Source organism: Acyrthosiphon pisum, chromosome A1, assembly GCF_005508785.2.
Source record: "Acyrthosiphon pisum isolate AL4f chromosome A1, pea_aphid_22Mar2018_4r6ur, whole genome shotgun sequence".
In the NCBI taxonomy this organism is placed as follows: domain Eukaryota; kingdom Metazoa; phylum Arthropoda; class Insecta; order Hemiptera; family Aphididae; genus Acyrthosiphon; species Acyrthosiphon pisum.
The window spans coordinates 126,136,590-126,151,841 of NC_042494.1; the positions used below are offsets into that span (position 1 = coordinate 126,136,590).

A 15,252-nucleotide genomic window follows, 5' to 3' on the forward strand; every position below is an offset into this window, starting at 1 on the left:
CTACAACCGTGGTTACTATAAATGCAGATGTAAGTACGATAATTGATAAGAAAAAATTTCGAATAGCATTTACTTATAATTTTTCAATATTGATTTATTCCAAAATCCAAAAGTATTAAAAATGTATAATTAGTTACATAATTAAATAAACAATTTGTTTCTGTAACAAACACCATAAAGCCGCAGGTGGTGCATTTTCATACCCTGCACCACCCGTGCGCACGCCCATGGTATCAGTTATAGGACTACTATTTTATGTGATACGCATTACTGTTATTGTCACTAAGAAAAAAGTTTTTGATTAAGTAACTACTGTAATTAGTTTAAAATTATGATTTTTCACAGAAAATACTTGTATGAATAACAATAATTTAAAAAAAAACCATGATAATCTAAGCTCCAATAATACATTTAAATCTGTGTACCGTATTACTCATTTACTCATTAAATTGTCAACCAGAAAAATGAACTGAACATATTTCATGAACTTCGATCTGTCAATGTAACTCGCCAATCGAGCTTCTCAGGTTCTTAGAAGTGGTTATTATGTATTGTGAAAATTGTGATCTTAAACATACATATTATAATACATTATAATTTATAATAAATTATATAAATATATAGTAATATTACTTTTTTTTATTAATATCAAGTAATCATAAAAATCATAAATTGTAATTACGTACTTTGGCGGCGAGAAGGAAGAGTGATCTGTGACCCTAAAAAATCCAAGACTAATACTTTACCCATAATCGTGTAATACAATTTGTTAATGAAATGGATAGACTTTTGCAGTGGATATATCGGAAAATATGTGGTAATGGTAAGGTTCTAATAGCATGGGTTTTACAGGAATATGAAGAAGACGACGACGACGAAAATGACAACGATAACGATGACGTCGAAGTAGTAATTTCGGGAGAACCGACGGAAGTGGTGACTGATACGACGGCGGTGGTTGCATTGGAAACTGTAGTCGAAGAGGATGACGATGACGGCGATCAGCAACTTAACCTTAGACCCGGCGAGTTCATAGCTGGTGACTGCGAAAACGTCGAGCCACAGATTTCAAACTCTCCGGTAGGATGTCATACGTTTTACGGTTACTTGCTTTAAGACAGTTGTAACCTCGATTTATTATAAATTATTACATACTATAATAGTTACTATACATAAATCATTTGCTGAAATATTCCCAGTAAGTATAGTGAACTTCGTAAAACAAAAATTGAGAACCAGCATATAAATTATAAAGTGCACGAGTATAGCGTGCACGAATCAACAAATTTCAAGCAGTTAGTTGAGAGCAAGATTTGCCATTTTTCTCACTAATTTTATTCCAATTTTCTATTTATATTATAATTAATATAAGTATGTATTTTATTTAATTTATTATTATTAACGCCACTAATCACTCAGTTACTTTTTCTTTTTAGTACGCTATGTTAAAAATATTTGCTTTGAATTTTGATGGACCTCGAACATTTTCAAAATTCCTAATGTGGCACTCCAAAGATATTAATTGGTGACCCCTAGTATAGTATATACCTACCTAAAGATTTTTCTGGTGGTTCGTTCACTGTGTTTGTTCCCCACCAATAACTTTATTCTACTCTATTCTACAGATAGTGAACTATAATATAGTTAATACCTATTGATGTGAATATTTCAAAAGTTAAGCCACTATAAAAAAATTTTCGTTAATTATTTAGAAATACCAGTTTACGTTTTAAAGTTTGGTCAAAAACGTATATTTTAATTACATATTATATAGGTATAGCTCATTTGTAACAGAGTATTACAAATACGATAATGGCATTGGGCACCCACATCCTGTATATGAATGAAAGATATTATTGTAAAAAATAAAAAGGAGACATTTATAATCATTATCGTCCTCTTGGCTCTTGCTACAGTGGCGTCGAGTGTCTATATAAAATACTTGAGAGGCCATGCATTGGAACCGCCTAAAATATTATATGCAGGTGTGGGCAAGTACAAATAATTTATCGAGTAAAAGGAATACTTTTACTCTTCTCACATTAATGTATAATATCGATGTTTAATGTTTATTCCATAAATCATTGTATATTACGAATATTATTTAGACTTTATAATAATAATGAGATTCAGTATAATTAATTTCTTACTAAAAATCATAAACGTTTACTCATGGGGTAAGCTAATATATTATAGATATTTACTAAATTGGTACATTACTATAAATTATTATAAGTTTCCTCGTCACTTAACACTTTAGCTCATTAAACGACAATTGCATACTTTATCCGTGTCATATTTAATGTAGCATATTATATTGAGGTATTTCACATGGCATGTTTTTTTTTTTTATTGTGGTGTACCAGGATTGGCCTCAGAGAATGGGTGAACTTAAATAGGATAAACTCTCAATAATTATTACCATAATACCATGTTTTAAGTCCGAATAACATTCGTTGAAAATTAAAATAAAACTTTGACTTAATAATAATATATGTACCTATCCATATAAGCTATATATAATTTAAGTTTTGTAACATGTAACACTCTACTACCAACACGAGCTCTGCTTAAAGGTAGTAGATATAACAATGTATTTTGTTTTCTTAAATAGAAAAAAAAATTATAAAAACAAGCTGACCGAAATTCAGAATTCTCCCATTATCCTCGATGTCAGCTGTGCTCAATTTAAGACATGTGTCTGAAAATAAAACAAAAGGTCAATTTAATACAAATTAAATTTTACTATATAACAGGGACGGATCCAGAAAGCCTAAAGGCTGGTAATTGTAACTTAGGTAGGTACAATCAATATTATTGCTAAAATGTCTTCACCAAGCTAAACCTAGGGTATACAATATACTAATTATTAATTGTAAGTTATTATCAAATATACGTAAATTGGAAGAAGGACTTGGGGATGAGTAGCACCCCTAGTTAGAAATTATCACCCTCATTATGTAATGTCATTTATGGACCAACTGAAAAAATAAGTGGCTTCAGCACCCCTACTTTTTTCCTTAAAATTGTGCCATTGGTAATTAGTAATATTATCACAACTCAACCGCATTTCTTTTCATCATCGTTAAATAAGGAAATTTGTTCATGTATTCACTGACTCAGTGTTTTGTCCGTCTTTGTTGAATACAAATATGCAACATCTAGCTTTTTATGCAATTATAAATGACCAAAACGATAGAATAGTTCAATAATCAAAGACTAATCACGATACCTGCAACTTATATTCTTGTAAAATATAAATTAAAATTAAACACTTAAATTAACTTTGGTTAAAAAAAAACTTTTGGTAAAAATTCTACCCAGGAAATACTAAACAATTTAAACAATTGACGGTTGAATTATTATAATATAAAATAATTTATAACCCTCCACTTTGTAAACAGAAATAAAAAAACTGTCTGTCAAAATACCCTATAAAATAAAGATGTATAATTAATATTTGCATTATAATAATGCAAAATATGTATAATAGCCCAACTTTATGCTGTTTAATGTTTTCACTTCTTTCCTGCCAACTTAACATAGTAACATTATACAATTAACATTTACTTATAAATTAATGCTATATTTGAACTACCTACCATTATTATTTTTATAAAATTGTTTTATTTCAATATTTTGAAAATAAAATAATATTATGAAACATTATGCATGTGTATAAGTATATTATATTTACCTCATGAAAACGCATTCAACATTTCATTCAAAACTAAACAAGTTATTTCTTTTTCAATATTCACATAAAATAATAACAAAAGTATATAGAACCATAATATGCAGTTTAAAAAAAGTTAGAAACGCATTTCCCGAGGGATATCGGCTATTATAATAGTTAATATACATTATAAAATCATTATATTAAATAAATCATAACATATTATGTCAATGAGTAGATTAAATTACCTTTATGTACACGACCATCACGAACATTACATTAGAAGAATAATGAACATAATATACATTTTAAATAAAATCTAAATACAAACAATATGATGTCTGTAGAGTGTAGTCTGTAGTTTTATGTATTCTTAAATTACTGCATATTGATGAAATTAACTCGAGGGAGTTATAAAAAAATATTTCGAATTTCCTTATAAGCTTCAAATAGTCAATTTACTGGCACTGTTCCTCGTAAAATGTTTTGCTCGTTTCCAGGCATTCATTTCAGTACAATGAAATCAGTGAAATGTTTATAGACTGCAAAAAAACAAATTTAAAATATTAAATATTATTTCATCTAATTCTAAAATGTATTTTTATACATTATTATAATTCATCACAATGTTATTATACAATTATACAATATTACAATGTACAGTGAAACTTCCATATTACGAACTTTCATTCAATAAAATAGGTAGTCTGTTTAACAATATATTTTTGAGAGCCAAACTAAATGTATTTAAATATTTTTAACGAAATTCTCTATAATATGAATTGTTTTTGTTGCCTAAGTATAATTTAACCTAAAAATATTCGTAATATGAAAGTTTCACTGTACTAACAAAAATAAACGACAAAAGCTTCCTCCTAAAAAAAATAGTCTTACCGTTCAATATTATAATTTATAATAACAAATTTTTTTTTTAAGTCTATCACAGATTACATTTTATATTTTTATGAACATTTAGGTATCATAATGTGGTACTGTGTACTCAGACACCGTTTAAATATAAAATCGATTGTAATAAAGTGTTATTATTATTATCAGCACTTGACGATCGGTGTGGTTAAAAAAACGTTTTTTTTTTTTGTATGTGTGTGTATAAACTTAAACGAATTACTTTTTACTGGCATATAGGTATAGCCGTATAGGAATCATAAAACCAAACATGTAATATCTTATTTGCCGAAAAGCCAAATATTTTCCAGAGTTTTCGACAGGAGTAGGATACATATCGAATCCGGAGAGTACGGGTCGGTGGAAGGGGGAGGGGGGTCATATACCGGCGAGGAATGTTTATGCCGTTATCCTTTCCGGCTGATTCTGTTTTACGAGCACCGTCATTTTCTTTTTAGCTCGCGTGTATTTATAGTCACCCCCGCCGGAGACGAAGACGACGGTGACCGATCTGTTTAGGTTTCCGAGCACGTCCAGCCGAACACGGGTATAGAAAACGAGCTAAAACCCCGCGACCTGGAGTGTGTGTTATAGCTTATAATCTATATTTTATATGTAATATCATATTTATAGTGAACTTTTTAGCAAGTAATGTTTTGAATTTTGATATTATAATATCTTGGTGCATATAATATTAAAGTGTTAAAAATACAGAGCGCAGGTGATAATACCTATTATGTCCCTAACATTGGTTGATGTGAATCTTGAGTGATACTGTAATCAATCAGTGATCTTTGGGTACCTATACAGATGATAACAGTTGATTATGAGTGGTTCGCTAAGAAGACAAATATGAGCGACATTAACCTATATAAATAGGTAAGAGGACTACGCAACACCCACGCATACGTTGTCTCTGTCTTACAAATGCATAATAGGGAGCAAGATTGTCTCCAAAATCAGGACAAAAATCAACTTACTTTAGTGCCTTAATCACCAACCCAAATGATTTGAAATAATTAAATAATAATAATAATTCGGCTAGTGAAAATTCAGATTCTATGTAAAAAATAATTTTTTTAAGTTTATAAAATTCTCGGTGAGGTTGTAGTCTTGCGCGGGACGGTGTGCAAACGGCGTCAGCGGAGAAAGCAGCTGATGTGCATGTGGGATGACGTTTGGAAGACCCTTGAGTCTCCCCCCCCCCCCAGCTGATATATGGACCAACCGATTTTTCCATCATATTTAGCACGCTCGATTCTATTAGCAAAAAAAAAAATCAAGGAACCTAAAATAGGTAGGTACGTCAAACCGTCAGTAGCTCTTAAGTCCTAGACTATAACATATTATATAATAAATTGCAGTATAAGTTTCGAATAATACATTTAAATCTATTATGTTTAATATTAGAGTGAATTGACCTATTATCAAATTTGAAGTGATGATATTATCTAGTGAATCTCGTAAGATTTTTAGTATATTTTCATTTTAAAACGAGTTATAATCGTTTTAAAAATTATGAATCGTCAATTTACTTTAATATTAAACGTATAATAATAGAGTTAAATGGATTATTCAGAACGTACATTTATTGCTGCTATTTCGTGTGTTTGTAAGATGGAGACAACGCACGTAAGTATCTGAACTCCAGAATGCTTATGTTTGGGAAGAAAAATATTTTACAAACAATTATTAAAATTAAATTAATTAAATCAAAATTATTTTAATATAAAAAATTTAAAAATTGCAGTTAATTACCTATATAATATATTGATTTAAAACTTTGGTAGGTACTATAATAATAAAATATGAAGGTAGTACGATAAATAGTAGTAATAACGTTTATAATTATCAACACATATTTGAAAAGTAGGTTACATTTTAGTTGATACATGTTAATAGCGTTAACCTGTTTAATATCCATCATACATACATACATACATACATACATACATACATACATACATAAGAAAATGGTGGTATATAGTAACACTCCAGACTTTTAAACTTATTAAATCAAACAAAACAGTTAGGGTTAGCTCTAAGTTTTTGTTTACCTTATCTAAAAGGTTAATTTTTCTTTCAGTTTATCTCCGTGTTAGATCACGACTCACAAGTATATTTTTTTAGATCATTCTAGTTACAAAATCAGTGCACGCTGTGGCAAAATGGTCAAATTGACTTTTATTTGTGTGTGATAGGGTGAATAGAGTCTGGGCACGCGTATAGCTATAATACAATATATTATAAAAACATAATGTGTGAGAGTTCGGCCGGCATTGCAGCAGTTTCTGTTTTCATTTTAAAATAAGATCTTGCCGCACACTTTTCCTTTTCATTGATTGAGGGGATGTTGGCAGGGGAGAGGTAAGCTGGTAAAGTAACACTTCTTGTTCCCAAAGTGTAATGCAATCATGGTTATACTATACCTTCTCTAAATTCGTAGTCGTGCTGCACATTAATATAAGCAACGATATATTTACTGACGGTGTGTCCGATATTAATTGAGTATGAAATAGAATAATATAATATAATGTATTATATAGAACGGTAAAGGACTAGAAAAAACGATTTCCGAAAAAAAGGTTCATAAACAAGATTAGTAATATTATCACGTAGTTAACGTATAACCTACCTACCTATCTTAAGCTTCATTAACCTAGCCTAATCTAATGACAGCTATTAATAGCCGACCATCGTTTAATAAAAAAGTGTATACGATTATACTTAATATTGTATTTCCGATTGCGTAAACATTTTAACATTTTAATCGTTAATGTATTTTTATTTCATACATTTAATTATAGAACATCAACATTTCAAAATGTTTGTGTAAAGTTTAAAATGTATTGATTTAAAATATAATGCTTGATTATTTTAAATTTTTGAATTTGGATTCTTGTCCTCGTATATTTTTACTGTTGTATAATCTATTAATCTATGATATTGCCCTTGGATATTTTGGTTTGGATATATTTTAGACCGTGGATATTTTGACTGATTACCGCGTTATATAACGCGCGAGATGACACGCGGCTAAAAGTTGGGATCCTCAGTGCCCGGACGGCGGTGGCGGTCTAAGATTAGAACTCGGCCGGCAGAGAAAACGACGTCATCGCTCGGAACTCGCGTCCAGCCGACCGCCGCCGCGGATAACGCGCGTCACGCCGACGCAGTAGCGCGAGTGGTCGGTGCAATATCATATTTTACAATATTATTATAATATCGGCATCGCCGTCGTCTACGCGTTACCGCTTCTTATAACACATATTGTAATATTACAATAGTATATTGTAATAATAATAATAGACGTAATATAATTTAACAATATAATAATATTATATGTTCGCCGACCGTCGGGATATTGAGAAGAGCCGTTGTAGTGCGCCAAAGGACGAGAAGAAAACGATGTAAATAAATCGTTTTTCGCGGATTGTATTTCATATTATTATAATATTATTAAACCGTCATCACGTCTAACACGAGATTACCGCGCATTTACACGACACGGCCGCGTCGCTGCTGCAAACGATCCGTACGGTAAGATTGTCAGTGTGTGTAAATCTCTCAACGCCGCTCGTCACGATCGACCGTCATATATTATTATATCGTACACGATACTGCCGAAATTCCTCTGCTGTCGTCGTTTGTACATTTGTTTGGCGTGTCAACGCGTGTGCTGTGTATTATTATTAATAATATTATTCGGTTTGGATTTGTTTTTTGGCCGCCGACGATCGCTGCGCGCACAGGCGCCAGCGCGGCGGATCTAGTTTTTTAAAATAATATTTCTCGCGTTCTCCTATTATAATATTATTATACAGATACCAGGCATGTATACAAACAAAACATTTGAGGGGGGGTCATAGATAAATTACAAAACTATTAATTTTCCGTGGGGGATTGACCCCCCCCCCCCATTGTATACGTGCCTGATAGGTACCATGCCCGTACTGTAATTTAATATTATTGCCGAAGCACTTTTCTGGCGTACATCGCGATAACGCTAAAGGACGAAATATTATATAGTTACCTTGTACAGTCGAATCTACACAACTCGATACCTCGAATTGTTTTCCTGCCCCTTGAATTTTTTTTGCGTTTGAGGAATAAGGAAATAACTGGAATGTAACAGGAATATAACTGGAAAAATACGTATGTCGAATTCATTTTTATTCCCCTTGAAATTCGAGTTATCGAGACTAGGCTGTATTTACTTGATGTAAGATGTTTTATTAAATCAATTGCGCCAAACTTTTATACTTGTCGATTCCGCTGGCTCATATATTATTGTTTATTGTACAATTTACTATACTAAATACTGATGACGAGAGGCTGAAAGAATTCTTTGATTATGTATGACGTAATCGTTACATTTCGATGAAACATCTAAATTTAATTCGAAAATAATTGGCGTCGTCTTAGATATATCATCGGAACGAACAACTAGCTGCAGTTGCGGATCGTTTCAGTCAAAACTTAACTTACAATATTCACTAAATCATAATATATATTTTGTTTTAGGGTGTATAGAGTTGAACATGAATAAAATCAGCAAACTCAAAAATAAAACTATGAAATGAAAACAATGTGCATATAACAAAACATTTAAAACCATTATTATTATTATTTTTGATATATATTAATATCACTATTTTTTTTTTTTTAAATCGACATTTTTTCTGCCATAACAATATGTATATAGTATCGATGGCTGACGGAATTTATAAGATATAAAATAAATGTCCAGGTGGAATCGATATCCTATGGAATTGATATTAAAACAACGGAATCGATAAACCCCCAGTTTTCACCCGAAATTCTATCGAGGCGAGGTGGTTAGGTTTGTGTGAATTTTACATCACGCCGCATATTTGTCATCGAAACTCTTGATCAAGGTTTAGACAGTCGACTTTGATTGACGACTGAAATATTATATTACTTCTCGATCATTTACGTGGGAAAACTCATGTTAGAATAGCCATAGACATTCAAGTATTCATATAAACGGCGATCTATAATATTATTATATGTACATTTTGACTCAACAATCATCGCCTCCGTGCCAAACGGAACGACTTAATATATCTACTACGATAACCATAATATTATAATTTATAACATTACAATAATAATGATAGTAATGTCGTTATGTTAGTATAATAATATAGTTATCTCTGGGACGAGATAGGTATTATTTGGATTTAAACACTGAATGTTTAGCGTCGTGTACAAGGGATCGTTATAATAATTGGGTAGTGAATTTAGCTACATACCCTACACTATATAGTTAGTAGTTACCTTAAAATACATTTAAAATTAAAAAAATTAGTTTAAAATGCACTTAAAATTCCAACAAATTATTTAAAATATACATTTAACACTTAAAGAATATGCATCAAAATACAACGTTTAAAAAATATAGAAAGTAGACGTAATAAAAAACCTAATAAAAATAATTAATGGAAGTGTTTAAAATACTACCGTAAAGTTCAATAACAAAAAACTATAAAAAAAAAAATGTAAATTTTGCAAACAAATGTGAAATTAAAACATTAAAATGAAATTCATTGTTACGTATTATTCAAACTCTGTGTTAAAAACGCCAACTCAAGACAAACACTGCAACAGGAGTCTTACAAGTTCACAGCCCTATAGTTATTTTTATTATTTTTATATTTTTAGAAATATACTTACATTAAATAAATTTTATTTAATAACTACAGTACCTAATATTATGTGATTTTTACATTCCTAGTTATAGTATTATTATAATACGTTTAACAGTGCAGTATTGAATATACCTACCTATAGGTGTACAATATATACGAACGTCTTACACTTTCAAAACGTATAAAATCCAATCCATTGCGTCTCTGCGTATAATCTTTTATTCTTGTATCATATTATTGTTATGTTTAAGATGGATATTATTATTATTATATTTTATGTTTACGTGTATGCGTTACATATTGTATTATTTATGTGACATTTCGACCGATGTAATATTTTTTGCTACGTCGCTCGTATTCGACGAACCAATCAGGTGGCCTATTGAAAATCCCGAGTAGCTCTCTGCACAAAACCTCCGTAATGAATTCACGCGGAGAGACATTGGGAACGACTAGCAGCTGCTTTATTATACAGAATCATGTATAACATTTTTACCCTTCTTTGGAAATCGTGCCAAAGCGCAAAACAAACAAGCAAGTCCATCGTTTTATATTTATGTCAGAACACGTGACATTTTTATTCACAAATCGATAAAAACATTTGAATCTTGAATTTTTTGATATTGCAATATAGAATACCGACCACTGACGAGATTTGTCATTTTGTAATATTTATTAACTATATTTTATGTCAAAATGTAAGAAAGACATTACAAGCATAATAGCTGGTATTATGCAATATGCATACTCCTATTTAAACGCGTTTTACAAGTTAACCGTTTGATACAAATTACAATATTAATTAATACATAATATTATATTATATTATAATAGAAGATCAAACAATCGTTAACACGGGTAGTAATTTCTCCGGACCTTAATATTTTGACCATTTTGTTCCATTCTGTCCTTAGTTCTACAAACAAAAATTTGTCTCTAAAAGTTACAACAGGCGTTAAAATATGTTATATCAGAGGCATTCAAACTATATACGTCGCGACTCCCAGGGGCATCGCTAGAGTTGGCGAAGGGAGCCGCGTCAAAGCACCGGAAACAAAATTTATTAACATAGGTATTAGGTCATGTATAATTAATATAAATATTATTTATAAGCATTAAAGCGATTATCGTAACTATAATGAAACATATTACTCGACAACCCATTTAAAGTTTTATTTCTAGTATAGGTACTTAAGTCACAGTTATTATCACTCATTTTGGCTTTATTTTATTCGTATTGTTTCAATTTTTCATAATAATTTGGGAGCTGTAAAAATATTATGAACACAAAATGGAGCCGCAGAATGAAAAAGTTTAAGAACCTCTGTGTTATATAAATGTTTGGTATGATTTATAGGTTTTTTGACGGATCGAACAAACTATAATAAATATTTCCCGGTGCATACAAATTGCTTCCCTCAAAATATATAAGGATTAAAAATGCTTCCCATCCTAATCGTAAATAATGTTAACTATAGTTGCCTTCGATGTCCAGGGAGTTCATAATTATAAACGAGTTAGGTACCACCCAAAAACCCAAAATTGTTCACACTAATTTCCTCCCGTGTAGCCGTATAGGTATAGGTTCATAAACGAATCATTATATTAATATAGTATCCACCCGTATTTTCGATATTTAAATAAACTCTAATCGTGTAAGAATTACCTATATACACCCATAATAATTAGTAACATGCGCCATCATTAAAGGTTTACGTTTAAATCGTTTAATACTTATATTGTGTGCTTAGGATTTTATCAGAGAATCAGCCGTTTTTTCCCCTCATCTCCAATTTCTAATCAATGAGTAACGACCTACTGTAAATGCTACAAATCGGTTATATGACTTACAGGTATTTTTTCCTTTTCCAAGACGATCGTTTTGTATATATATAATGACCGGCGTCCTGTAAACGTATATATATATATATATGAAAGTTTGTCATTTAGGAAAAGTCACGATCAAAATTACAGAGCTGGCGAATCTCAGTCGAAGCTGCAGTGGACGGCAATAATTATCGGTGTCAGTGAAAAAAAAAATTAGGTTTTTCCCCTTTGCAAGGTACTCGCGCATCGTCGCGGAACGTTTTGGATTGATTGCGAGGAATTCGCCGCATCTAGCAAAGTTTAATATAAGACCGTTGTCATGTCGTGTTGTCTAGCCGCGAAAAATACGATTAATCATTCTTTATGTTATGTAGGTATAATATATCGTTCACGTCTTCTACAGTACATACTACATATTTGATTAGCGAACAGAGTTTAATTAAAAATCAAGATTTATCGTGTACAAATGTACAATCGTACTCACAAACAGTTTATTTAACGTCGTATACCTAATATCATATTATATACCTACATTATACTTGTACGTAACATTATATAATTATGCACACGAATTTCATTTGTAAATGTTTTAAGTTGTAACGCTCACCTGTATAATAACGCGCAGTAGTGCAGCACCTAATACAACAAAGAATTAGGTTCGGTCGGTGTTTGTATATAGGTATATTTGTTTTGAACCCTTCTGCGTATACCCTAATTATATTATTATGATATATAAAACACAATACAATACGAGACATTTATCCTGCAACTTGCGTGTCGAACGAGCGGAAAATATTTCGTGTTACTCGCAACGGATCGAAATGATTAATTACATATTATATTTTGTCGTAACGATAATATTATATATTATTACAATTATTGAATAATATAATAGGGTTGTTTCCGGCTGCGACTCTTGTAAATATATCACATGAGCAAAAATGGGCCAGGTCCAGGTGAGTAACCAAGATGATTTTTTTTAGAGGGTTTTTTAATTTTATATTCAAATATAACATGTGGGGCTCCACAGTCCATACATTCTCCTATAGTGTATACTGTATAGTCATTAATCTTCATATTATTAATATAAAATATCAAATAGAATCATATATGACAACATGTTTTGTAGAAATCTGAATCTTTTCAACACCCATATCCCATCAGCGTACTAAGCTACTGGCTAGAGTGCTAGACTGTTAGAGCACACATTAAAAGTTTTTTTTTTTTTACACATCTTCACTTAGGTATATAGATAGCTATATATTGTGTTATATATATTTGTGATATATATTTTATGATAAACACAAAAATGCCAGCGTAAAGGGAGCCAATAATAATCAAGTATATTTGCGCGGGAATTTTGAAGTTGTTAGCTTTTGTCGGTGTATTTTTGATAATAAGAAAAATTGTTATTTGTGATATCCCTTTACGCAGCCATTTTGTTTCTGATGATAACAATCCGAGTCAATAATATGCAACAACCTGTATATTTGAATAATGACACGTATACCGATAATGATCCATTTAACATAATAGACACTAATTTTTCAAAAAATTATTAACGTTTTTTAAATGATTTTTTTACCATTTTTTATCGTTATGATTTTTAGTACCTAATTAAAATTTGATGAGTGGAGTGGAGTGGTACAGGTTTACTCAAAATACTCCGAAATATGTTTAATAATATTCTGCTTAGAAATGTAAAATTATAAATGTATGTTGTCATTCATAAGAGTAAAAATTAAAAAAAAAAATTATAACAAAACAAAATAATAAAAAATTATGTTTGGTAACTACTTAAAATTATGTAAAATGAATGTTAAAACGTTAGTGTTTGCTAAAATAAAGAGTGTAGGTACTAGGTAGAGCGTTGAATGTAGATATCCCATAAATATATAATTATATTAAAGGTACATTATAATAATATGTAATATTCTTTAATTATTTAAATTATTGTTACCATATTCATAAATATACCTATATCCCGGTAAACATTACGGATAAGTATAACTAAAATAATTTAAATTGTTAATTTCAAAATATTTTCGAGCGTTTTCGGTGTATATTGAAATCAACGAGAAACAATTTTATGGTTATTTCGAGAATTACTAGAAATTCCCAGTACAAAACGCATGCAAGCTTCTTACAATATACATAATAAATTGTAATTTACGTCTGAACGAGAACATGAACAGCGCGAGTTTGTGACAACATAAAATATTTATTGTTTCGTTTTTCCTGGAAATGACAGTTTAATGGATTTCTTGCCATCTGCAGCGATTACCGACTTAAATACTCATAAATTCCATATACAGCTGTTCACAGCCAATCAAAAATGTCGGTACATCAAAAGTCAAGATAATCACCGAACACGCATATTAGATAAGAATAGCCCGGCGTCGACATTATTTTTACAAAACTAATTTAACATTCAATTATCAAAAAAAATTAAATACATCAGTGCTAATTTAGGCTGTACTTAACTGTATACGCATGTAATACTTAAATTTTGAATTTTAAATCTACGAACAACCCGTTTAAAAACGATTCCGATCTTATAAAATGGTTTTAAAAATGTTTCAACATTTTATTAGAATGCAAACTACAGGGTTATTGTTTTCATTTTAGATTCCGAACGGAGCGAGGAAGCTAGTGGTTTTATGATGGTGTTTATTTTTTTTTTATCCTGTATAAGAAATTTCTACCAGAAGAAGTACTTCGATTTCAACATATAGTACCTTATCTTTTAGCAAATTGTATCAAGATGGTACTTTAGTGGGGTCATTTTTCGATTTTTTCATTAGTTATTTCATGCCACGAGAAAAACCACGGACAAATTACGAAAAACCACTAAAAATGGGATTTTAATTTCTAATTATGCTTTGTGTATCATCATAGAAACGAATAAAAATGTTTAATATTATAACATTAATTTAACTTACAGGATATAATAAACAATAACAATATAAAATATCCAGACTGACGAACCGTCTCCACTCAGAATCGTTTTTCTTATACAATGATATTATATATTATCACTGAATTCAAGTTTAATACAATCCATTATACATTGGCCCACTTGTAACCTACTGTACAGCAGAGCGATATCCACTTATCCGCTTTTTTTTTTTTCAGATTTTGTTTTTCGTGGTTTTATAATACTAACCTGGA

General features: G+C 30.6%; 1 protein-coding gene across 3 annotated transcripts in view; it reads left to right on the forward strand.

The window, feature by feature from the left end:
- LOC100164648 overlaps positions 1–15,252 on the forward strand; it is a 90,522-nt gene that overhangs the window by 50,533 nt on the left and 24,737 nt on the right. For all 3 annotated transcript variants that reach the window (XM_001945374.5, XM_016804528.2, XM_016804530.2), the window contains exon 4: positions 853–1,080. In XM_001945374.5, the coding sequence (XP_001945409.2) occupies positions 853–1,080 (228 nt within the window). The remainder of the gene's footprint in view (positions 1–852; positions 1,081–15,252) is intronic.